Source organism: Aotus nancymaae, unplaced genomic scaffold (assembly GCF_030222135.1).
Source record: "Aotus nancymaae isolate 86718 unplaced genomic scaffold, 86718_ANA_hifiasm-v0.15.2.pri h1tg000020l, whole genome shotgun sequence".
NCBI classification, from domain to species: Eukaryota; Metazoa; Chordata; class Mammalia; order Primates; family Aotidae; genus Aotus; species Aotus nancymaae.
In genome coordinates, this window is record NW_026988432.1 from 44,722,690 (window position 1) to 44,750,400 (window position 27,711).

The 27,711-nt window shown below is 38.2% G+C and overlaps 1 protein-coding gene across 5 annotated transcripts in view; it reads left to right on the forward strand.

Annotated features, from left to right (window-relative positions):
* Positions 1-27,711, forward strand: part of GAREM1 (GRB2 associated regulator of MAPK1 subtype 1) — a 209,339-nt gene that overhangs the window by 154,994 nt on the left and 26,634 nt on the right. For all 5 annotated transcript variants that reach the window (XM_012447270.2, XM_012447271.2, XM_012447272.2 and 2 more), the window contains exon 3: positions 4,180-4,310. In XM_012447270.2, the coding sequence (XP_012302693.1) occupies positions 4,180-4,310 (131 nt within the window). The remainder of the gene's footprint in view (positions 1-4,179; positions 4,311-27,711) is intronic.

Below are 27,711 nucleotides of genomic sequence, written 5' to 3' on the forward strand. Positions count from 1 at the left end.
GTTCCATCATGTCTAGGTTCATCCTTTGTTCTGTCCTTATCACTTACCTCTTAACTCCTGAAAACTCTCCCCATCATGGTCCATCACCAGCAAAACACCTTATCCTTAAAGCCTTCTCTGAAATTACTTTTATCTTGTTAAGCCCAAATTTGCATCCCTGAGAGAAGCCCTTTCAGGTGGCAGCTGTATTTCTTGCCCCAAAGTAGAGGAGTGTAAGTGGTCTCTTTATTCTTCCTCATCACCTTTACCATTCCATTCTGCTGTTCCCTAAAAATTCTTGGCTTTAAACTGCTTGTGCATCAGGATTTAAACCTCTTGTTCTTCAATCTGTATGACCCACAACCCCGTCATTGTTAGTTACCTACCAAGCCTAGTATTCTGTCCTCATTGTGCCATCATTTTAGTTCCTGGCTCGCTGTTATTCTCTCCAGAAAGACTCCTCTCCTCATCAAGGAGGATTTTCCTTGGAAATACGATCCTTTTAATACCTTTGGGCTTCTCAATCCTTTAGCTGTTTGCCATCTCAACCTTTAGCAGACATGGTCATTCCTTAGATGACATCATCACCAATTCCATCCTTCCATTTTCTCAACTGCATGCACTAACTTTTCTACTCTGCATGGCTTTTGAGCTCACTCCCTCTACAGTCCAAAAATCAACTGCATCAAAATCCATGGTCCATTGATCTCACTACGTTTTTCCTGGACCCACTTCCCTCCCGCCCAGGGTCTTGTGCCCATTTTATCCAGCTTAGGGTCCATGTCCAGGTGGCATAATTGCTCCCTGTAACATCCTGACTCCTTTGCCACTCTCACTTCTCATGTTCACTTGGCAGTCTCAGCTCTGGCTGAATCTGAATCTCTGTCTACTTTGTGCCAGCCTCTGTGCATCTGACCTTGGCTGGACAAAAACACAACCATACTCTGTGGGTTTACTTTTAATTAATGACCGTGAACCTCATGTAGGAACTTAAAAAATGCTTCTCAGCAGTCATATTATGTTGTTCACTCTGATTGGACTTTCTAACAACCTCCTCCTCTTTCCTTAACCTTCTAACACCTCCTCTCTCAACCTGATTCTCAACTGTTGCCTTCCAACTTTGGCTGGAAAAATTGGAAGCTTCCACCAGCCTCCACTGCTTCATCTCTTGGGACTGGAAATGAATGGCCTGTGCTCCTGTCTGAAGACAGTTCTTCCCATTTCAGCATCAGATGCACCTTCTCTGCCTGCTCAATGATTGGGTTCCAGTCATTCCTCCTGTCATCATCATGTCCCCCTCTGCTGGTGATTCCCATCAGCATCCAAGCATGCTTGTTTCTTCTCACATCATACTAAGAGAAAATAAAAACATTCCCTACATCTCACTGCAGCTTCCTCTCAGTAGCCTCTGTTCTATCCCCCTTCTCTATTTTATAGCTAAACTCCCAAAATATCACCTGGTTCCCATTCTTATTATTTCTTGTTTCTCTCTTCCCAGGCTGTCTTCAATCCAGTTCAGCCAAGCTTTTGGCCCAGCTCTTCTGCTGCTCTTGTTGAATTCCTCAATTAAGTAAAAGTTGCTGAATCACGTGGTTTTCATTCCTCATTTCACTGTCTCATCAGCAGCATTTGCCACCCCCTCCCCGCTCATGGGAGGAATCAGATCACCTGGCTTCTTGGATGTACCTCTCTTGGTTTTCCTCTCATTCCCCTGGCCAGTCCTTCTCAGTCTCCCAGGACTCAAAACTTAGACCTCTTGTCTGTCCACACTCAAGCCCATTGTCATCATTATCTCAAAATGTCATGACTTCAAATAGCATCTGTGTGCTGATGACTGCCAGATTTATTATTTCCAGCCAGATTTCTCTCCTGACCTCCACACTTTTGTGTCTAAGAACTTTTTGAACATCTCTGTTTGTGTGTCCAATAGACATCTCAGACTTACCTGTCCAGACTGAACTCCTGATGCTCCCTTCACCCTCCAAACCTACTCCATGTTGGCCAATGTCAACTCTGTTCCTTCAGTCGCTCAGGCCAGAGTCCTCACACTTTCTCACCACTTCCCAACCCCTACCATGACATACCCAAATCATTGTAGGAGCCTTCTACCTGGTGTCGCTGCCTCTGTGCCTTGTACCTTTATGGTCTTCTCAACATGGCAGCTGGAGGGATCCTTTTGTAGCCTTGGTTACATCACCTCTTCTCCACTCAAATCCCCATTCCACTCAGGTGAAGAGTACAATTCTTTAAAAGCCATATACAGTTTGACCACCTGTTACTGCTCTTTCTTTTCCCTCTTCCCTTAACCCCACTTGAGCCACAGTGGCAGCACGCCAGGCAGGTACCCACCCACCTGAGGGTCTTTGGGCAGGCTATTGCATGGTCTTACAATTCTGAGGCCTTCATCCACAACTATCAAGCATGACCCCCACTAACCTACACCAAAGGACATCGTCTCAGCAATACCGACTGGTCTCCCTCTACTTTCCATCCCCCACACCCTACCCTATTTTTATAGCACTTCTCACCTTCTGCCATGGTATACACTTACTCATGTATTATATTATCCATCTCCTGCTGGAATGTAAGCTTTGGGAGGACAGAGATTTGTGTTAATTCCATTAATTCATGGATCACCAGCATTTAGAATAATGCCTCCACCTAGTAGATTCTAAAACACTATGCTAAGCGTACGTTCATTGTGGCACTGTTTACAATAGCAAAGACCTGGAACCAACCCAAATGCCCATCAGTGGTAGACTGGACAAAGAAAATGTGGCACATATACACCATGGAATACTATGCAGCCACAAAAAACGATGAGTTCTTGTCCTTTGTAGGGAATTGGATGAACCTGGAAACCATCATTCTCAGCACACTGACACAAGAACAGAAAATCGAACACAGCATGATCTCACTCATAGGCAGGTGTTAACACATGGACACAGGGAGGGGAGCATAACACACTGGGGTCTGTTGAGGGGGACTAGGAGAGGGACAGCAGGGAGTAGGGAGATTGGGGAGGGATAACATGGGGAGAAATGCTAGATACAGGTGATGGAGGGTTGGAGGCAGCAAACCACATGGTCATGTGTGTACCTATGCAACAATCCCGCCTGATCTGCACATGTACCCCAGAACCTAAAGTACAATTAAAAAAAAAAAAAAAAAAAACACTTTAAATCCAAAAAAAAAAACTGTATTAAGAATATGAATGAAAGTTTTCCTGTTTCTGCCTCAGAGATCTGCCCCATGATAGTTTGTAATTCCTTTTAAGTTTCTCGAGTATTATATTGTAGCCAGGATTCAGAAAATAACTACTAAGAAACACTGTATCCCTGACATGATTGCATATGGTCTTTTGTTCTAAACTGAAAAGAGTTCCTCTCAAATGTTACAGCAGTGTCACAGATACTGAAAATGTGTAACATGATAGAGCCTTGATATTTTAGGAATATGTTCAAAGTTCGTCATAAATCCTGTCAATTGTGGAGACCATGATATAGTCTACTCACGTGAATTTCATATACAGCAGTAAAAAGAAAGAAGGGAGCCACATGGAGCTCCGGAGGCTGAGTGGCCGGCGGGCTCAGTGGTTGGGAGGAAGCTCACCAGACAGCTTAGCGGCATCACACATTACAGCAGTTCATGAGCCCTCGACATTACCTGCATATTGTTGTAATCAAGAATATGAGTTCTGTGAAAGCCAGAGATCCATTATATTGTTTTGTTCTATTTGCAAAAAAAATTTAAATACTAATTTTAAAAAGTTAGCTCTCCCAGGCTTCTGGTTTTGGAATGTAAATGTGTGGTTCTTATTACAACCAATGGGCAAGGTAACTCCACCATTTAACTTACTGTTAAAACTACTATTTATAACAAAGTGAGTTTTCACTTTGAGATCAAACAGCAAGTAAGCATTCATTCAGTTTGATTTTGGACATCTGGGAATAAACTGAATATAAACAAAAAGATTGCGTTTGTTTTCACTTTTAAGCTGATTTTAAAATATATCTATATCTATCTATCTTTCTTCTAGTTTAATGGAACCTGCCATAATGACTTTCTTAAAAAAAAATTAATGATAAACAGGAATCTTTGACAAAGAAAGACTGGAGTAAAGAGAGATGATGCAGTTGCCGTGGTAACAGCAGTCCAGCATAAACATCTCAGATCTCTTCTGTTTATCATGTGTTTTAGGGCAATTCAAGCTGCTGGAACAAGACCGAGATATAAAGGAGCCAGTGCAATATTTCAACAGCGTGGAGGAGGTGGCTAAGGCATTTCCTGAACGTGTGTACGTCATGGAGGATATCACATTCAACGTGAAGGTAGCTCTTGAAGCACCAAATATTTATACTCACTAAAAATAATTTAACTTTCAAGTCTGGATGTACACAGTAAGTGTTCATCTGTGGCTCCAAGGAAAGTTCCATCTTCCTAATGGCAGTTAGCGGCAGTAGCCAAACCACATGCATTGTAGCTGACCTGACTCCCTGACTGCTTCTTTATTTATTAGCATTATCTTTTGTTAGAGTTTAAAACTGATCTCTTAATTCAAATAAGTGATATTTTTTAAAATTTGGACTTCATTTCCCAATATATAACACTTTAGCAAGATCTCTGGGAGCAAAAGGGATATGATGAAACTAAATAATACCAAATACTTAAAAAGAAAGAAAGAAAGAGAGGAAACATAAAGAGAAAGAATAGGTTTCTAAGCATTGCTTGAAGTCAGCATGTATTCATTCCACTCTTTGTGGAATATCTATTTCACTATACACAGGGAAAACTGATGTTGCCCAGAGAAAAGCTATATAGTGTTCATTGTGCTCCATTTGTTCTGCATTCTTAAAGGGACAGTGCATTCCTCCTCCAGATGGTGAGCGAGGTCCTTTGACTAGACTTGCTATTGAAGAGGAACTGACCAGAGAAGCAAGCTACCAACCAGGCCCATCCTGTTACCTGCAAATCCTCTACATTTTCTCCAGCAATACCCACAATTTCACTAAAACATTTTAGAAAGTGTTCATATTGAAGGAGTTTTCTAAATCATATTGTCAGAACATTTCAAGATTTAGGAGGGCAAAATTCCTGTTTCTTAGAAATCTACTCTATGTGAGAAACAGACTGCATGGTGTCTTGGCCCAAGAATGCAGCAGTATCTTTATGGATGAGTCACTCCACCCACACTCTTCAGGAAAGGGAGGAAATGCCCAGAACAGCCCTCTTATTGGAGAAACGGTTCTGCCCATTTCATTGTCTAAGCTAAGTCATTTCTTCTTCCATTTCTAAAATACAACTGCTTTGGTCTACAGTCTTTAGTTTTATTATTAAGATGAGTGAGATTTTATATTTGTAAAATCTTTACTAAGTAAATTATGTTTATGTACAAAAATATTTTATCATTTTCAACTTTTTCAGTGGCCCTAATATATGAGCGTTCAGGTCAGCTAGACAACTTGTGTTTATTTACATTGAAAACTTGTGTGAACATGTTCATTTTTAAACATACCTAGACTCATTGGTCAGAAGTTAATCAAATCCTATTCCATTTGTGTTTTGATATGACTTAAATCTCTCCCTAAAACTTATATTTAGAAGTCTCTAAGTGAAAAAAGGAAAGTGTTTTTAGAAAGGAAAGTTAGCACTTTTAAACTCCCTTCTAGAAAAATATTTCATTTGCTAATAAACATAAGAAATCAAATGTAAATTTTTAAGTGACTTTTAAAGATTTTCTCCATTATTAAAATGTAACATTCCATCTTTTGTCACATATTATTCATGTAAACTATTTTGTACAATGCCTCTAGCAACTTTTCTTGATGAGTTTGTATTAAATCAAGAATGACTGAGAGGATAATACTGAGATTTATACATTTTGTTAGAATTCTTTTTTTAAAATAGAATACCATGACTGAATGTATTCATTAAAATGTGTTTAACAGAGAATGTCATTTAAGAGTTCAAAGGCACAGTTAAGTGTGTGAAATGTGAGCTTCTAGCATCCATAAAACTAATTGGATTTGGGTTGAGTTCCGTGTCGTGCAAACATAAATATTTAATATTTCTAGTCTGCTACTTATGGAGTTTTAAGGTGCCATCACCTCTAGCTTGCATGAATCATTAAAACAATATTCAATTCTTTTCAAATAAGGATTGTCATAGGAACCTCAGGAAATTTAAATAAAGAAATACACAAAAGGTTTTGTGCTTAGCGATAAACACACAAGTAAGTAAATAAACTAAGGATAGTTATGGAAAAGTTTGTCTGGATACCACCTGGACCAAAAATAAAGGCTGGAAGTCATGGTCTTCTTTAAATAAAAATATACTGGATTGTCCGGGTGCGGTGGCTCACGCCTGTAATCCCAGCACATTGGGAGGCCGAGACGAGTGGATCACGAGGTCAAGAGATCGAGACCATCCTGGCCAACATAGTGAAACCCCGTCTCTACTAAAAAAATACAAAAAAAGTAGCTGGGCATGGTGGCAAGTGCCTGTAGTCCCAGCTACTCGGGAGGCTGAGGCAGGAGAATTGCTTGAACACGGGAGGTGGAGGTTGCAGTGAGCCGAAACTGCGCCACTGCACTCCAGCCTGGCAACAGAGCGAGACTCTGTCTCAAAATAAATAAATAGATAGATAGATAGATAGATAGATAGATAGATAGATAGATAGATAAACTGATAAACTGGATTAAGCCAGGCATGGTGGCTCACTGTAATCCCAGCACTTTGGGAGACTCAGGCAGGTGGATCACCTGAGGTCAGGAGTTCAAGACCGGCCTGGCCAACATGGTGAAACCTCATCTCTACTAAAAATATAAAAACTAGCTGGGCATGGTGGCACGTACCTGTAATCCCAGCTACTCCGGGGGCTGAGACAGGAGAATCACTTGAATCCAGAAGGCAGAGGTTGCGGTAAGCTGAGAGTACACCACTGCACTCTAGCCTGGGCAACAGAGTGAGACTCCATCTCAAAAAAAAAAGACTGGATTATCATATCTGTGTGAGAACTGAGAAGAATTATGCAGAGGAGGAGTTAAAGAAATAATTTTGGTTATTCTCATGGAGAAGGTGGGAAAAAGCCAAAAACGATACTCTTCATTCATAAATATAGCTATTATCCAAGAAACAGTTTTTAAAAGAAAGATTTCAAACCTCTTTAGAAGATTTCACCATCTCTCCTATACCTCAGATACAGCATAAATTAAACCAAAAGGATAAACCATTGAGGAAACCACTTGCAGTTAAAAATTGATAGTTACCTGGCATTATGATAGTCAAAAGACATAATTATTGTTGGAAATAAATATACATATGTACCTTCATATATGTATTTATAAGTCCAAACTGAAGTTAATCATAATAAGAATATAAAATAAAGCAAAAGTATTGGAAGAATGGGAACTCTAGTTCTGGGTTTCTTCCTAAACTGTAGCAAAATTTTAAATTTAATGGCTACTACTAGTACTATTTATACATTTGTTTAAAAATGAAACATTCTTTTTCATTTGGAACTAAAAATTGTCTTTAAAAGGTACCTCGATGTGTTTAGAACTGTCTGCCTGAATGCCCCCATATTGATTAACTGCATGAAATGAACTCATATGTACATAAGTGTTTAATTTTTTAACCAGCAAATATATTTTGAGCACCTACTGTATGCCCAGCACTACTCCAGGCACTGGGGGTAAATAGTGAATATGTAGGTCCCTCTCTGCATGGAGATTACAGTCTAGAAGGGAAGGTAGACAATAAATACATAAACAAATATCAATATTACCTCCAAGTAGAGATATCATGAATCAGTTGGATCTACAGGTCTGAAGCTTAGAGAAAGTCTAGGCTCAGAATATATGGTTGGGACTCATTGTCTTCTGGAAGACGTTTGAAGCCATGGGTCTAGTTGAGTTTATCTATACCAATGGTTCTCAACCAGGAGTGACTTTGTTCCCTAGGAGACACTGGCAGTGTCTGTACACAGTTTTGATTGTCATGACTGTGGGGTGGAGGATATTACTGTCATCTGGTGGGTAGAGGGTGGGGATGCTACTGAACATTCTGTGATGCGCAGGACAAGCTCCCATAACAAAGGATTATCCAGTCCAAAATATCAGTAGTGCCAAGGTTGAGAAGCATTAACCTAGATTCAAGATTTAAAAAGGAGGTCTGAGGACTGAGCCCTGGAGTGCACCAGCATTTAGGGAGTCTAGAAGGGAAGACTGGATGGGATAGCAGTAAGGTAGAAGGACAGCCAGGAGCAAATGGTGTCCCAGAAGCCAAGTTTCAAGATGGAATGAGCAACTGTATCAAATGCTACTTAGCAATTGAATTAGATGAGGACTGAGAACTAACCATAAATTTTAGTAAAATGTGAAGATTATTAGTGGCCTTGATAGGAGGTAAATAATAGTCAGCTCAGAGACTGGAAAGTGAGTTAACCAGGACGGTACAGTGGGGTGGTCCTAGAGTTTTGTCAAGGTAAGTTTCAAGTGAAATTACTTAGCACCACCCTTTCTTTCTTCCAGCCATTTTCAGCTTCCTAGATGCAGGCATAGAGTAGACAAAGAGAGCTGACCTTAATCAGAGTTAAGGTTCTCCCAGTGAGTGTAGCAGAGATCAACAAATGGGTTGATGGAGTGTGCCTTAGAGTGAGTGATAGGTTGCATTGAACCATGGAATCCTCACGAGGGCTAGGTGCGGTGACTCATACTTGTAATCCTAGCACTTTGGGAGGCCAAGGCGGGGCAGGAGTTCGAGACCAGCCTGGCCAATATGGTGAAACCCTGTCTCTGCTAAAAACATTCAAATTAGGTGGGCATGGTGGTGTGCACCTATAATCCCAGCTACTTGGGAGGCTGAGGCAAGACAATTGCTTGAACCCAAGAGGCAGAGGTTACAGTGAGCCAAGATCCCACCACTGCACTCCAGCGTGGGTGACAGAGCAAGACTCCGTCTCAAAAAAAAAAGAATCCCTACTGGGTAACCAAGTGTGAATAGAAGTGTAGCCCCAATGAAAATTGAACTTATGTGATAGATAGGTTTTAGAAAGTGAGGTGCAAAATAGGAGGTGGTGGTAAAGTGTAAAACTCTTGAAATGTAACTTTAGGCAGTAAGATCGGTAATGACAGCTATTTCAAATCTAAGTATGTCCATTTGAGTGAGGAGCTGAGGTGGTAGAAACAGAAGATGGGAGATGAGAAAGTCAAGAAAATAAAAGGATATGTGGGCAGGGTTACCTCTTACTGATGATTTGTATACATCTCCTCTAATCCCTGCAAAGCCAATTCCATGTTTTGGGAATAGCAGTCACCTACCTCTTTTACACTTTTTTGTCTTTATCCATCTGGTTTTTAGTTTTCATGGTCAGAATTTTGTTTTTGTTTGCTTGCTTTTCTGCATATTTGTGTGTGTTTGTGTGTTTTTTTAACTGTAATAGCCTTTTTCTGTCTTAATTATCTCTCTTAGTTTTTTCATCAACCATCTTTCTTCACGTTTACTTCCAAAGTCAGATGTCCCCTTTTTGAGTTGGCCATTCCAACTGAAGGCTTGTACTTCTCCTTTTAATAATAAAAACAGCTGCACAAACAATTTTCAAGCCATATATTTTTCTTCAAGCAAGCTACCATGATTTAAAGAGTGAGTTGTATCGTGTAGTGGCTCAGGCTCTGAATTCAGAGCTGACATCAGAACCCTGCTCCAGGTATTGACTTTGACCATGGGTGCATCACATGACCTGAGCCCTCAGTGTCTTCACCTACAAAATGGAGATGATACTACCCACCTCATAGATTTGCCATCAGAATTAAGTAAAGTAATACACTCAAGTACTTTGCAAGTGTCTAGTTAAGGGGCCTGGCAAACTAGCTTGTGGGCAAGCCGGCTGTTTTTGTAAATAAAGTTTTATTGGAATAAAGCCATCTCCATGTGTTTATGTATTCTCTGTGGCTGCTTTCATGCTAACAGCACAATTAAGTAGTTGCAGCAGAGACTGTATAGCCTATAGAGCCTAAAATTATTACTATCTGAACCTATAAGAAAAGGTTTGCCAATCCCTGGTTCAGAACATAAAGTCCTAAAAAATTAAGTTTCATATTAAAAAATTTTCCCACCACAGATTAAAATTATTTCACTTGCTCTTACTTTTTATTCTTTTTTCTTTCTTTTTTTCTTTTTTATTTAGACGAAGTCTCACTTTGTCACCCAGGCTAGAGTGCAATGGTGTGATCTTGGCTCACTGCAACCTCCGTCTCCCAGGTCCAAGCGATTCTCCTGCCTCAGCCTTCCAAGTAGCTCAGATTACAGGCACACGCCACCATGCCCATGCCCAGCTAATTTTTTTATTTTTAGTAGAGATGGGGTTTCACCATGTTGGTCAGGCTGGTCTCAAACTCCTGACCTCAAGTGATCCACCCTCCTCAGCCTCCCAGAGTGCTGGGATTACAGGCATGAGCTATTGTGCCTGGCCTCTTTTCTCTTTTCCCTCCCCTGCTCCTTCCCTCTTTCTCCCTTTCTTTTATCTCTCTCTTCTTTCTTTCTCCCCAACTTTTTTTTTTTTAGAAACACGTTTTGTCACCCAGGCTGGAGTGCAGTGACACTATCATAGTTCATTGCAGCCTTGAACTTCTGGGTGCAAATGATCCTCCTGCTTCAGCTTTCTGAATAGCTAGGACTACAGGCATGCACCACCACACCTGGCTGATTTTTAAAATTTTTCTATAGAAACAAGCAGCTCACGGTGTTGCCCAGGCTGGTCTTGAACTGCTGGCCTCAAGCAATCTTCCCACCTCAGCCTCCCAAAACGCTCAGATTACAGGCATGAGATGAGCCACCATGCTTGGCCTGCTTACTCTTTATGTAATAGTTTCTAGTCAGTGACTTACTATTAAAAACTCAGTACATAGTAGCTGTTCTTTGTTGTGGTTTCAAAATACCCCTTCACGTCAAATACTTTTTTGGAGACTTTACTACAATAACTACTGAATTATTTTAAATATCTTCCAGCCTTTCAAACTCAATGCAATAAAGATGAGAAAATTTCCCCCACATGCATTTTCTGCCATCAAAATAATGACTAACAAGTTAGCTTTTAATTTAAGTTCTGTCTTTACTGTGACAGCTGTGGGGAGAGAGGTAAAAAAGGGTGGCCTTCGATTTGGCATTGGGTCAGAGGCATCCTGTCTTCACTGATGTAATCCAGAAGCTTTCTACATTAAAATTACTACTCTCAAGTCTGAGAACCCAAATACTCTAATCTGGATGCTATAATGTTGCTATTTTAGTTCCAGCTAGCTAGTGAGATCCATACTTTCAGCTATTCCAGCATAGATTTCCCCAGAGGCAAGTTTGCAAGTTTGCATTGTCTCCACTAAAGAAAGTGACCCACTCAGAAATGTGAAGTTTCAGTCACATGTGGCATACAGTCGTTACCTCTGCCTGCCTAGACCTCTCCAGAACCGCTTCCATACTGCGTCCGTGGTCTGGCCAGGAGCTGAGCTGACAGACCTGTCACTGGCATATCAGCTTCTGATTATTGGCTTTGGAACCTGCTGTGGGCTGGGGTGTCAGTGCCTAGCAGCAGAGCCACTGTGATGTGAGGAGGATTTCAGTGGTACCTTTTCTTTGGTTATTGACAGAGTGATGCTGTGGGACAATAATAAACAACGTAGAATGATTGAATCAAGCTAATTAATATTTCCATCACCTCTCATACTTATTTTCCCCCCATTCTAACTGGAAAATGTACCCTTTGGCCAACATCTGCTCATTCTCCTCATGCTCCAGCCTCTGGCAGCCACCATTCTCTCTGTAACTATGAGTTTGATGTTTTTAGTTTCCACATATAAATGAGACCATGTGGCATTTGTCTTTCTGTGCCTGGCTTATTTTGCTTAGCATAATGCCCTCCAGGTTCATTCATGTTGCCACAAATGACATGATTTTTTTCCTTTTTAAGGCTGAATAGTATTCCATTGTGTATGTATACCCAGAGGTGCCTCTTTTTAATTGCAGGAAACATTACATAAGGTTCAGAGAACTTAAGTGAAAAAACTAAGAGCCTTGCAATGCTAAGAAACATGACCAAGAGTGAAATAATGAAATACTATAAATTATCCAACACAACTAGGAAGTTTACAGACTTTGAGTTTTTATAATCATCAAATTTTAGATCTGGAAAGGCCCTTAGACCTTGCCTAATCCTACTGCTTTTAACAAATATGAAAACTGAGAAACAGCTACGTTAACGGACTTCATTGATAGGAAGCCACAAAATGACTCAGCAGCAAAGCCTAGCATAGAAACCAGGTATCCTAATACAACCCTGTCACCTTTCTGCTCCATCACACTCTGTTTATGAATTTGAGGTAAGGCCCAAGATAGTGATCAGAATGTACTTTCACTTTGACACAATTGCTTATACAGTTTAATTCATTTTCCTTTTTAAAAAATCAAAACATGTTCAGTCATTATTGCATTTGTGCAATATAGCCAAAATCCTTCTATCATTTGTATTTCTGAAACATGTATGGTCTGATACAGGATTTAGCAGGTTTTGTGAGTGTTATACATGTACCGTTTTATATCTTGTTAATAGTGGAGTATGGTGCCAGTATTTAAAAAATAAAATCTTGCAACTTATATAAACAAAAGTTCTCTGAAATAGGAATTTGAAGGAAAGACTATTCCAGTGAACAATTTGCAGACTGTGGAGGGATAGCCTTCAGTGTAAAATGAATATGCAGTTCCAGAGAACAAAGGGAGGGTCCCAGGTTTTATAGCAAAAGCACCCATTCAGGTTCCCAATCAGGTCCATATAGCAAATGAAGGATTGAAACACACTTAGTTCTCATTAGTTGGTGCTGCTGAGCCCTGATTAGCCGAGACTCATGAGTTTTAATTGGTTGGTTCGCATTAGCTCTGAAAGTCCCAAAGTTGAATGGAGGCATGAGTTTTCCAGGAACTCAGAGTGTATGTGTGACCTCCAATCAGCAAACGGTTGGTTGGCTCTATTTTCAATCTAGACCCAATTAGCCACTCAGGTTCCATCTTAGAGGATTGGCTTTTTCATGTTCACTTTTGTTCATACTTATTTTGATATTTTCACTCTATCATCATCGGTGTAGTTTATGATTATTTAAATAATCACATCAGAATGAACTCCTTCAAACTCCATAAGACCTTACTCCAGAATTTTTAGAGTGCTAACTAGTATTAATAAAGCAGCAAGACCAGAGTTTGGGTTCTTGCATTGTTGCTTAAAGCAGTGTTAAAGATACACTGGCATGACTAAAATGCATTGCTGCATAAATAACCACAGGTTTTAAAGTGTAATATGATTAATGCAACTTGATGCTAAACCCTGAAGGTCAACCAAGGCTTCCAGGTTACTGAAAAACAGCCAATTTTTTTTCCCCAAGTCCTAAATTTGATGCAATCCATGTGCCTTTTATTTTAACATATTAGTTACCCTTTTAAAAGGTGCCATCTGAAAAAGTGCTGAAGAAATGAAGACCTTCGACTTCTCCTGATCAGTTAGACTGTCTTATTTTCATAGATAAACAGTTAACAAATTAAACATATACTATGTTTAACTTTTTGTTTTTTGAGACGGAGTTTCGCTCTTGTTGCCCAGGCTAGAGTGCAGTGGCACAATCTTGGCTCACAGCAACCTCCACCTCCCGGGTTCAAGCAGTTCTCCTGCCTCAGCCTCCCAAATAGTTGGGATTACAGACATGCACCAACACACCCAGCTAATTTTGTATTTTTAGTAGAGATAGGGTTTCTCCATGTTAGTCAGGCTGATCTCGAACTCTCGACTTCAGGTGATCAGCCCACCTTGGCCTCCCAAAGTGCTAGGATTACAGGCATGAGCCAACTCGCCCAGCCTATGTTACTTTCGTTATATATATATATATTTGGAAATGGAGGTCATTACGGTTTTTTTTTTTAATTGCATTTTAGGTTTTGGGGTACATGTGAAGAGCATGCAAGATTGTTGCATAGGTGCACACATGGCAGTGTGATTTGCTGCCTTCCTCCCCATCACCTATATCTGGCATTTCTCCCCATGCTATCTCTCCCCAATTCCCCACCCCCTGCTGTCCCTCCCCTGTTTCCCCCCAACAGACCCCAGTGTGTGATGCTCCCCTCCCTGTGTCCATGTGTTCTCATTGTTCAACACCCACCCATGAGTGAGAACATGCAGTGTTTGATTTTCTGTTCTTGTGTCAGTTTGCTGAGAATGATGATTTCCAGGTTCATCCATGTCCCTACAAAGGACACGAACTCATCATTTTTGATGGCTGCATAATATTCCATGGTGTATATGTGCCACATTTTCCCCGTCCAGTCTATCTTCGATGGGCATTTGGGTTGGTTCCAGGTCTTTGCTATTGTAAACAGTGCTGCAATGAACATTCGTGTGCATGTGTCCTTATAGTAGAATAATTTATTTGGGTATATATCCAGTAATGGGATTGCTGGGTCAAATGGAATTTCTATTTCTAGGTCCTTGAGGAATCGCCACACTGTCTTCCACAATGGTTGAACTAATTTACACTCCCACCAACAGTGTAAAAGTGTTCCTGTTTCTCCACATCCTCTCCGGCATCGGTTGTCTCCAGATTTTTTAATGATCGCAATTCTAACTGGCATGAGATGGTATCTCGATGTAGTTTTGATTTGCATTTCTCTAATGACCAGTGATGATGAGCATTTTTTCATATGTTTGTTGGCCTCATGTATGTCTTCTCAGGCCCATTCAAAAGTGGGCGAAGGATATGAACAGACACTTTACTTTCGTTATGTTTTAACAGAACAAACTACGGACAGGGCCTTAAAAAGACATTAATGGGGAGATTTTTGGCCACTTGTGATTCTACTCTTGTCATAACTATTTATGCTCTGCCATACTTCAGGTTATGTTTTGTCTTTGAAAACACAAAAATAGTTTATTAGTAGACTTTGCTCTACATACATGGGCCATCCTGTGGTTTTCCTGTAAAATAATACAAGCTAGTAGCACTGAAACATTTAGTATTCTTCAGGGTTTTCTGTTTTGTTTTCAAAGAGTAGTTCAGTCATAACCCACCATTTCCTCATTTAAAATACGATGCTTAGTTTCCGTCTCAAGAATTCAGAAAAGAAATCTTGCGTTTTAAGTTTATAACAATGTCAGAGAGACCATCTTTCCTGTGATTTTTCAAAATGAATAGGGATTATATGTTTCAGCATTTTCTACCTACTCCCTGTAGTCTTCAGAGCATGAATAATTCCAGCTAGCCAGTTTTTGGAATAGCTGTGAATTTTAACAAAACTCTGTCCAAAATGACTATAATTTCCTTTTGGTATTTTATAATGCACTTTTCTACTATCTTAAAGAGAGTACTTGAACAAAATTTAAACTTACCATTGTCTCCTGTTCTATAATTGATTAAAGCACTTAGCTCCGCTTGAGATGAGTATGACTTTTGCCTTTATATGGAGAGACCATAGCCCTGACAATTTGATATTTTAAGATCTCATACATTTTTTTCCATTTTTTTTGTTTAAAAACCTTTAAAAGTTTGTTGTTGCTTCTTGTGTCTTTCAGAATACCTTTCCTAACAGTCCCTATTTTTAGTTTAATTTTCACTTCTGTTTTGCTAAGGCTGTAAATTGGCGATCATATTTAATGGAGTTGTAGGAATCAGTACACTAAGGACCTTACAGCTTTCACCATAAGCCCTAACATCAACATCCCATCTTTTTGGTTAGCTCACTGCCTTGTTCTTGGCTGTATTCCAGAGAGGTTGGAAATTATTGATTCCTATGCAACCTGAATTTTGTCAGATGTAAAAAGGAATTTTTAAAATGAAAATTGAATGTATTTAGATAGCCACTTTTTATTTTCCAGTTTTTCAAAATTACATGTTTCCCTCAGGGTGAGTCAGATGTCATTTATTTTCAAGATCCATTCAGAATGGTAAATTGGATACAATTGTGAGGTTAATTATTTCAGTGTTTGAAGACAGCTCAGTGCTTTTTTTGTCTTCTGAGGTTTTGGGCCCTCTGAAAAATTACCAGTTAGCAAGCCCTCTGCTGTGGCATCACAAATGAAATCATTGCCATTGTACTTGTCATTCTTGCCCTATTTTGTGTCAAATAATATATACAACATTCAGGATTAACATTTATCTTAACTCTTAATGCAATTTTTCTTTCATTTGCTGTCATTTTTCCAAAAGAAAGAGTTATGAAAATTTAATTTGGGAAGACATACCATAATACTAATCAAATATTGTCTGTATAACCTATATATCAATCAGATCATTCCTGGTTTTAGCTTACGAGTTGGAATTTTAACCTCTTACATGTTTGAACAATTGTTATTAGAACAATTGTTGTTAGAGAACAGATTTCCTATTGCCAGAACCTTCAGAGAGAGAAAGAGAGAGAGAGAAAGAGAAAGAGAGAGGATTGTGTGTGTGCATGTGCTTAAAATTTTACATCAGTGTTTTAAAATGTTTCTTGACCATGGGGTATTAATTCTCAGTGGTTTTAGGAGCAGTAGAAAGCAAAACCCTGATAGTTTCCTGGATTAGACCTATTAGAGTTGTTTAGATAACACACTTTGAATTACTTCCTCTCAGGAAACATCGAAACTGGAAATGTTAACCAGACACACATACGGAAGCACTTAGACAGAATGCATTGTTTCTTTTGCTATTAAAAAAAAGGAAAGAAATTATGCAAATAAATTACATCTGTAGAAACCTAAGGAGACTATTTGGCTCAACTGCTAAAGAAAGAGCATTTATTTATGAGATTTTTCATCTGTCACTGACAGTGACCACAAAATCGGTCAGTACGTTAGTTTCATAATTTATTCAGGGCTCATTGCTAGCATTAATAATGACTTCAGAGTTGGAAGCATGGGATTACAGATTGTGCTCACATATGTTATGCATTTTTATGTATGACAGTAGGAGTAAATTACTTAAGAAGTACACACATACACGAAAATGTAGACAAAACTGTTGAATGTGCCCAGATAGTGACATTTAGTGAGGGTAACTTCGATCTGTTTAATCTGTATGTGTACTGTCTGATTTGAATCTCAAAAACTGATGGACATTCTCTTTCAGTTCATTTGCTTTGCAGTTACTTCACTAGACTTATCATTTCTTAATTCTGGAAGGTGTATGTTTATAAAGATAAATTAGGAAAAATATAGTAAACATTGAGGGATAGAAGCATATTTTTTGTTTCTGGATCCCTGTCTTCATCTTTATTCTTTTCTCCATCTTTATCCCTGTCTCCCATCTTTATTCAAATGGATGACTCGCCAAGTTTTTCACAAAGTTCTAATAAAAACGAAGTATAGCAGTGCAGCTGAGAGTTTTGGAGACTAGACTATTCTAAAATAGTGTATTTTGAATTATTTCCATATGTTCACATCCTTTGGGATATAACTGTAATGATATTTCAGCTCTATTCTGGCATTAAGTTTTATTCTGGGATAACATAGTCAATAAAAACTTGAACAATATTCAGTACAGAGAGAAGGATAATGCTTAGAACTAGTAGTTTGGGCTTGAACACAGTAGTAGATGAAAACTTAGAAATCCATGTGAAAGTACAGAGATGTGAAAGGCAATGTGAAACTGAATTAAAAGAAGTAAAATGTTTTGTTAATAAAGGTAGTAGTAATGATGGCCTCCACTTATTGAGAGACCACCATATGCCAAGCACTGTGGGCATTGGTTTACATACATTCCTGCAAAATAGACGGTAGTGTTCCATTTTATAGGTGAGGAACCTGAGGCTCAAAAAACGAAAAACATTTTGTCTGAGGTCACTGCACTGTAAAGGCAAGATTCAAACTCAGCTTGTAGTTTAGCTAATAGTATTGTACCTGTCAATTTCCAAAGGCCATAATTATTTTCATCCTTATATACCCAGTATCAGCAAACCTTTACTGTAAAGAAACAGAGTGCGTATTTTAGAGTTTGCAAGCCATATAGTCACTGTTGCAGCTATTCAGCACTGCCATCGTTGAGTGAAAACAGCCATAGACTATGTTTAAATGAATGAATGTGGCAGTGTCCCAATAAAACTTTATTTACAGAACCAACTGATAGGCCAGGTTTGGACCATGGGTAGTAGTTTACTGACCTTTGATCTATATTTTTGTAAGTTTTATTAGATGCTGGTTAAAAGTAAAAGCCTTAGAGATAAACCAAAAGTTAAAATTGATATTAGATGATTCTTGGTGACCTAAGTCAAGAGAATAAAATAACTGAAACCAGGATCCAGGCAGAGCATCCTATTCCTCTCGTCCCAGCCACTTGGGAGGCTGAGGCAGGAGGATCACTTGAGCCCAGAAGGTCAAGTCCAGCTTGAGCAACATAGCAAGACACAGTCTTTTAAAAAGTGCCAAAAAAAATAATAATAATAATAAATAACTGAAAACTTAAAATTACAGGTTCTATGGGAAAAAAAAGAAAGAAAGCCATTGATAAATACTATCATTTATAAATGATGTATTAGCTCTAAACAAATAAAAACCCTAAACTATATTCTTCAAAATTGTCAAAGCCTTAAAAACAAGGCAAAGAAACTCACAGATTAGGGGACAAGAGGCAATTTGACATCCTGGCTTGATCCTGGGATAGAAAAATGACACTCATGGGAAAAAAACCTGGTGAAATCCAAATAAAACTTGTACTTTATGTAACAGTATTGTACTAAAGTGAATTTCTTAGTTTTGATAAACATGCCATGGTCATGTAAGATGTTAACAGAAGCTAGGTAAAGAGTATATAGGAACTTTCTGCGCTACCTTTGTAACTTTTCTGCAAATCTGAAATCATTCCAAATAAAAAGCTGGCCAGGCACGGTGGCTCAAGCCTGTAATCTCAGCACTTTAGGAGGCCAAGGTGGCTGGATCACGAGGTCAGGAGTTTGAAACCAGCCTAGCCAATATGGTGAAACCCCATCTGTACTAAAAATACAAAACTTAGCTGAGTGTGGTGGCACGTGCCTATAGTCCCAGCTGCTCAGGAGGCTAGGGCAGGAGAATCGCTTGAACCCAGGAGGCAGAGGTTGCAGTGAGCTGAGACCATGCCACTGCACTTCAGCTCAGGCGACAGAGTGAGACTTCATCTCAACAAAACAAAATTTATTTAAATTCCTAGGCTTTGATTTAGATGCCTAGCATCTGCGTTAGGACCAGATTAATACTGAAGTACTAAAAGTAAACACAGTTAGGTTGAGATCTTGTTAAAAAAATAATAACAATACTTATCTGAGTCATCCAAAATGGACTTTAAGCCTTAGCAGCATATATTCCCGTTAAAACAATATTGTGCTGTCATTTCTGTATTTATAATGTCTCCTATGGAGAAATTCACTTCACTATGGAAACAGCAAAGCTGTTTGTTTCTTATAGTTCTAATATTGATTGACAAATTACTTGTTCCAAAGATTAAAATTATACAGAGATGACCTAGAATAGAAGGTAAGAAATTATTTACAAAGGTTGCTCTTCCTAGTTTTCTTTTCTTTTTTTTGGTGGGGGGGGACGGAGTTTCGCTCTTGTTACCCAGGCTGGAGTGCAATGGCGCGATCTCGGCTCACCACAACCTCTGCCTCCTGGGTTCAAGCAATTCTCCTGCCTCAGCCTCCCGAGTAGCTGGGACTACAGGCGTGCGCCACCATGCCCAGCTAATTTTTGTATTTTTAGTAGAGATGGTGTTTCACCTTATTGACCAGGATGGTCTCGATCTCTTGACCTCGTGATCCACCCGCCTTGGCCTCCCAAAGTGCTGGGATTACAGGCGCCCGGCCTCTTCCTAGTTTTCTAAACACATGTTGATGATCATTACTCAGTGTGTAGTATGAATATTGTCAATTACTTTACCCAGACATTTTTATTAACATGAGAGAAAAAATTCAAGCTTAGGCTTAATATGAGCTTGATACCGAAACCTGATAAACATAACATAATAAAACTGTAGACCAGTCTCATCTGTGACAAAGATAACTACACCATAGATCAGGTACTATCAGAGAATTATACAATATTGTCTTAAGTGTACTATGATCATATAGAGATTATTTCAAGCATGTAGAATTATTTTAATATTTGGGAATCTATTATATATAATCAGCATATTAGAGAAGTTAGAAATAAACATATGGGCCGGGAGTGGTGGCTCATGCCTGTAATCCCAGCTACTCAGGAGGCTGAGGCAGTAGAATCTCTTGAATTCAGGAGGTAGAGGTTGCAGTGAGCTGAGATCATGCCACTGCACTCCAGCCTGGGTGACAGAGCGATACTCCATCTCAAAAACAAAACAACAGCAAAAATAAACAAATGATCATCTTATTGGACACAGAATCAACATTTGATTAAAACTTTTAAAAATTTTGTTTGTAGAAAGTTTTAGAAAACTAGAATTGGGATGACATTACTTACATGATAAAGAATATCTCAAATGAATTTCTCATATTTTTATATTAAAACACTGACAATATTCTCATTAAAATCTGAAACATTAAAATGCTCACTGTCATCACCGCCACTCTGTTATGAGAGAGAAGGGACGAAAATTGAAAGGGTAAAGATAAATTTTTCATCATTTGGGTAAGATAATCACCTGCTAATCTCAAGAGAATTAACTGAAAAAAACAGTTAGAGTAAAACACTGGACGTGCAGAATAGTAATAAAACAAATTCAGCAACTATGACTCAACAGCAGTGTCCAGGGATTGATAATGAAGGCAGAATTAAATACTAACAAGGGAAATAATAGGTCTGAATAAATGATGAGAATTATCATGTGCCTCTTTGGAAATGCTATTACAATGATGTCATTTCTTGCCAAAACACCATGTGGATTTAATGTACTACAATAATTATCATTACAAACCATAGACAAAATGATTCTAAAGTTTATCTGGAAAAGCAAGGGAGATTCTTCAACCTTTTAATTTTAAATTATTTCAGTTCTAAAGAATTGTTGCAAGAATAATAATAAGGACTCCGTAACACTTTAGCCAGATTCACCAACTTTTGCCATTTTCGCATATTTGTTTCCCTCGTTTCCCCCCAACTCCACTCACATATACACATATGCATAATATAACTTACCTTTTTCTGAATCATGTGAGGGTGAACTGAATGCATTATGCCCCTTACCCTCCTTAATACATCAGTGTATATTTTCTAAGAATAAAGATATTTTCTTATGTAAATGCAGTATATTCAAGAACATTAGCAGTGATAATGATACTTTTATTTATAGTCCTGATTCCAAATTGGCCAGATATTCCAAAAGTGTGCTTTATTGCATTTACTTTTCACTTTGTTTCATGTTAATCTGGAACAATTATTATTTCATTTTAATCTGGAACAATTATTTAGCCCTTCTTTGTCTTTTCTGGCATTGAAATTTTGTTAAGAATACACACCGGGTATTTTATAGAATATTTTTGTTTGGGTTTGTCTGATATTTCCTCATGATGAGATTTCAGTAATAGTTTTGGCTGGAATGGTACATAAGCCAGATCGTGAATGTCTCAGGAAATCTCATTCAGAGGTAGGGGATGTCAGTATGCCTCTCTTTGGTGATATTAAATTTGATAACCTGGTCAAGGTATTGTCCAAGGTATATTCTCCACTATAGAGTTACATTTTTCCCCTTGCAATGAATAATCATTCTGGAGAAAGACACTAAGACCATGCATGTGGCCTCCTTAATCAGACTTCTATAAATTTAGCATCTATTGATAATTCTTATATAAAATGATCTTTACTATAACAAGTTATAATAGTATAAAGTATAATAGTAATAAATCATGAAGGAAATAATACATTGCAAAATTATGATTTTACCATCTTCTACATTTGTCAACTTTCCCCCATGCATTGTTTTTCAACGCTGTTCATGTTTTTGTTATCAGCATGGACTTAGGTGTTCCTGTTTTATTCAGTAGCTTATAATTCATTGTGGTCTTCATTTATTGTGATGCTCAAATTGTCCCAGATTTTAGCAGTAGGAGCTCATTCAGGCTGGTTCCTTTGTCTTTTTGGCATGCTCCCATCATCTGAATCTTTTGAGCACCTTACTTTCTGGCACAACAAAATGTTCCAAGTGCACCTTGTACCATTTCTGCCCTACCCCAGGAGTTTGTCATTTCTCTAGGGAGCCCTGGTTCCTTTTAGTGGCGAATGGTTTGGGCAGTTTCTGGTTGGAAAGGAAAAAGCAAAGGAGTGTGTGTGTGTGTGTATGTGTGTGTGTGTCATTGCTGAAAAGTGTGAGTTAATATGGATCCCTCTAATTCCAATCCAAACCCCAAGAAGTTCTGTCTTGCCTTTCCTGCTCTTCATTCCATGTTTCTGTCTCTCTTTCTAAAATGAAAACTTTGTAACTCCCAAGACATCAATATATTTACCCGCCGGGCGCAGTGGCTCACGCCTGTAATCCCAGCACTTTGGGAGGCCGAGGAGGGTGGATCACGAGGTCAAGAGATCGAGACCATCCTGTCAACATGGTGAAATCCCGTCTCTACTAAAAAATACAAAAAAAATTAGCTGGGCATGGTGGTGCGTGCCTGTAATCCCAGCTACTCAGGAGGCTGAGGCAGGAGAATTGCCTGAACCCAGGAGGCGGAGGTTGCGGTGAGCCGAGATCGCGCCATCACACTCCAGCCTGGGTAACAAGAGTAAAACTCCATCTCAAAAAAAAAAAAAATATATATATATATATATATATATATATAGCCATTCATTCAATCTTATAATACACATAAATTTGACTCAGAGTTGCTCTACCCATATCCCTATGAAAAACAAATCTACCAAAAGAATCACAATATTTATTGGTCCTTTTTTTTCCCTACTGTCATTATATGGTCAGAGATAGTGTATTATCCGTTCTCACACTGCTATAAAGAACTGCTCGAGACTGGGTAATTTGTAAAGGAAACAGATTCAATTGACTCACAGTTGTGCATGGCTGGGGAGGCCTCCAGAAACTTAAAATCATGGAGAAAGTCACCTCTTCACAGGGCATCAGGAGAGAGAATGAGTACCCAGTGTTGTGGGAAGCCCCTTATAAAACTATATCTCATGATAACTCACTTACTATCACGAGAACAGCATGGGGAAAACCATCCCCATGATTCAGTTATCTTCACCTGGTCCCTCCCTTGACACATGGGGATTATTACAATTCAAGGTGAGATCTGGTTGGGGTCACAGCCAAGCTGTATCAGACAGCATTCCAAAACTACTTGGATTATTTCTCTTTCTCCAGAGGGGTTATTTTATTGATTTGAAATACAGTTGGATTTTTTATTTATTTCCAGTTGCATTCAGTTTTAAAAGAACTTAAACAAATTTACAAGAAAAAAACAACCCCATCAGAAAGTGGACAGAGGATACGAACAGACATGTTTCAAAAGAAGACGTTTATGCGGCCAAAAAACATGAAAAAAAAAAAGCTCATCATCATCGGTCATTAGAGAAATGTAAATCAAAACCACAATGAGATACCATCTCACACCAGTTAGAATGGCGATCATTAAAAAGTCAGGAAACAACAGATGCTGGAGAGGATGTGGAGGAGTAGGAACGCTTTTATACTGTTGGTGGGAGTGTAAATTAGTTCAACTATTGTGGAAGACAGTGTGGCGATTCCTCAAGGATCTAGAACCAGAAATACCATTTTACCCAGCAATCCCATTACTGGGTATATACCCAAAGAATTATAAATCATTCTACTGTAAAGACACATGCACACTTATGTCTTTGCTATTCTTCACAATAGCAAAGACTTAGAACCAACCCAAAATGCCCATCAATGATAGACTGGATAAAGAAAATGTGGCACATACACACCAGGGAATAGTATGCAGCCATTAGAAAGGATGAATTCATGTCCTTTGCAAGGACATGGTTGAAGCTGGAAACCATAATTCTCAGCAAACTAACATAGGAACAGAAAACCAAACACCATATTGTTCTCACTTGTAAGTGGGAATTGAATAATGAGAACACGTGGACACAGAGAGGGGAACATCAAACAGTGGGGCCTGTTGGGTGGGGGACTAGGGGAGGGATAGCATTAGGAGAAATACCTAATGTAGATGACAGGTTGGTGGATGCCACAAACCACCATGGCATGTGTATACCTATGTAACAAACATGCATGTTCTGCACATGTATCCCAGAACTTAAAGTATAAATTTTTTGAAAAATCTTAAAAAATTCTCGTCAACCTAATTTTTAAAATGTGTGGCACATTAGCATACATCCTTGAAATCAAAAGTCTGTGGCAAGGTATACTTAGAAAGGTGTCGTTTCCTCCCTTGTCCCTAGCTCCAGTAAGTAACCAGTTTCTTTGTTTTCTGGTTTTTCTTGTGCTTTTTATTTTTTATTTTTGGTAACAAAAAATAAACAGAAAACATATGCACTATTTTTTTTCTTTCTTCTTAAACAAAAAAAAGTATACTGTATAAACTTTTTTTGCACTTTGCTTTTTTTTATTTAACAATATATCCTTGAAAGTCATTTCATATCCATTCCTTGGACTCATTATTCTCATTCTCTTTTGTATAGTACCAGGAAGGGTGTGTCCCACAATTTATTCTGTCAGCCTCCTATATTTAAGCATTTAGGTGAGTTCCAATATTTTGCAAAGACAAATAATGCTGCACTGAATAACCTTATACATGTGTACTTTTGTATTGTTGGAGGAATGTCTTCAGGGTAAATTCCTAGATGTAGGATTGCTGAGTGGAGTAATAAATGCATGTCGTTTGGCTTGATACTGCCAAATTCCCCACCACAGGGGTTGTATCAGCTGTATTCTCACCAGCTATGGACAAGGATGCCTTTTACCCCATAGCCTTACCAACTGAGTGTGATGTCAAGCTTATGAATTTTTAATCAATGTGTTAGGTGAGAAATGGCATCTTAGTGTAATTTTAATTGGCATTTCTCTTGTGAGAAGTTGAACATCTTTTCATAGGTTTAAAAACCATTGTGCATCTTATTAGTTAATTGATTTTTCATATATTTTACCTGTTTCTCTGCAACATTTTTAGTCCTTTTTTTTTTTTTTTTTCTTTTTGAGACGCAGTCTCACTCTGTTGCCAGGCCAGAGTGCAGGGTCGCAATCTCAGCTCACTGCAACCTCCACCTTCTGGGTTCAAGCGATTCTCCTACCTCAGCCTCCCGAGTAGCTGAGACTACAGATGTATGCCACCACACCCAGCTAATTTTTTTTTTTTACTTTTAGTAGAAACGGGGTTTCACCATGTTAGCCAGGATGGTCTTGGGTCCTTACTTTTAAAAAGTTGCTTGTATGTTAGAGATATTAGCTCCTTATCTGTAATATGTTTTGTAAATATTTTCAGTCTGTCATTGGACTTTTGACTTTATTTCTCTGCCATCCACATACTTTTTGAGTCAAAGTAAACACAAATCAGGGCTTTTGTTATCAGATCTGAAAATACAAGATAAAGACACAGAAATTAAAAACAACATAGTTACAGTGGGAAAATAGACAGAAAGGTAGCTAAGACAAATGGCCTCAAAATAGATAGGCATATAGGTATATATTTGAATGTATGTATTTTATGAACTCAGTATATAAAACTTTATATATTTTTAATAATTTATGATATAAAAGTATATAATCTTATACAATAAAAGTGACACTTCAAATCAGTTATGGAAGGGATGGCTATTTAGGAAGTGTACTCGACACTCAGTTAACTTACATAAATAAATAAATACCACCTTAAATAATCCATCAGAGTAAATAGAGTTACATTCTCTGTTGGGCTAGTGGTTAGGATTCAGAAAAAAATAAATAGAGCTACATAGCAAAGTACTAACAGAAAACACTGGAAATTATACCAGCGTTTCTTAACCTCAGCACCACTGAAATTTTTTCACTGGCTAATTCTTTGCTGTGGGGAGTTGTCCTGGGCATTATAGCATATTAAGCAGCTTCCCTGGCCACTACCCACTAGATGCAAGCAGCAGCTTCCCCAGTCATGCCAATCAAAACTGTCTCCAAACATTGTGAGAATGTCCTCTAGAAGATACAGTCACTCCTGGTTCACAATCATGAATCTATATTATCTCAGCTAGAAGCATAGCACACAAGAATGAAATCACAAAGCAAAATTTTGAAAATATTGACTACTTTTTAAAAAAATAACTTTAATAGTTAAGCTATAAAATTTTAATTCAAACAACAAATGGAAAAATACATAGCATAAATGACATTACATTTTCATTACATAAAAAGTAATCAGTAAGAGATCTAAATAATCAGATAAACGCTGAAAAATGAATATACCAATAAATATATTTAAAATTAATAAAAGAATAAATTCAGTATGCATGCTTTACCTCTCATACTGGTAAACATGAAATAAACTTTAGTGTGAGTATAGGGAGACATAATTTCATAAAGTGATAAAAGTGTAAATTAGTATAATGTTGAGGAAAGCACAATGGGCAGTGCATATTAGACCTTTCAAATATATGCATATTAGTCAGATGTGGTGGCTCACACCTGTAGTCTCAGCTACTCGGGAGGCTGTGGGAGGATTCCTTAAACCTGGGAGGTCAAGGCTGCATTGAGCTGTCATCAAGCCACTGAACTCCAGCATGGGCAGCAGAGCAAGATCCTGTCTTAAAAAACAAAACAAAAATACATGAATAGCTTTTGTCCCTGCAGTTTTTCTGGTACTTTATCCTAAGGGAATAATTGAGCTGTAAAAAACTCATTACAGTACTATTTATAATTGCTATACAATGGGAAAGCCCATCTATATTTTTAATCTAACAGGAGGGAACTAGTCAAATAAATTAATGCATATTCATACAAAATGGAATACATTAGGTTAGTATTACTATTGATGAAGTATATGCCCCAGGGAAATGGATAGATTATAGTTAGAAACTCAGGTAACAGAATTGTGTATATCTGTATCTGTATGTATCTCTGAGATAGATTAAGTCCATTTCCTTTTTCTATTTATATTAAATTTTACAGTTACAAATTTTTCATTTTTATATTTCTGTTTTCCAATATTTCTTCCAATTAACATAAATAATGGGTGTATAATTTTTTTAAATGGAGAAATACCACATTTTTAAGTTCTTTGTTTCAATTTCAAATTTTAAAAATTTAAATAAGGAATTTTCTACATTGTGTTCATGAAAACATTATAACTGAAAAAGAAAAAATGACAATGCCCCTGTTAATATCCATATGATAGACTACTCTGCATATATAGAGAGAAAAGAGATGTTTATAAAATTCTAAACTAATAATCATCTTGAACAAAAAGTAGTTATTGTTAACCACATAAGTATAATAAAAGAAATGAAGTGCCTAAATTTAGTGTTAAAGAAAAGCATAGCATTTTCCTGTGTGTATTTGTGTGTGTCTTTTTGTTTGTTTGTTTTGAGATGGAGTCTCATTCTTGTCACCCAGGCTAACGTGCAATGGCATAATCTCAGCTCACTGCAACCTCTGCCTTGCGGTTCAAGCGATTCTTCTGCCTCAGCTTCCTGAGTAGCTGGGATTACAGGTGCCCGCCACCACACTCAGCTAATTTTTCTATTTTTAGTAGAGATGGAGTTTCACCATGTTGGCCAGGCTAGTCTCAAACTCCTGACCTCAGGTGTTCTGCCCCCCTCAGCCTCCCAAAGTGCTG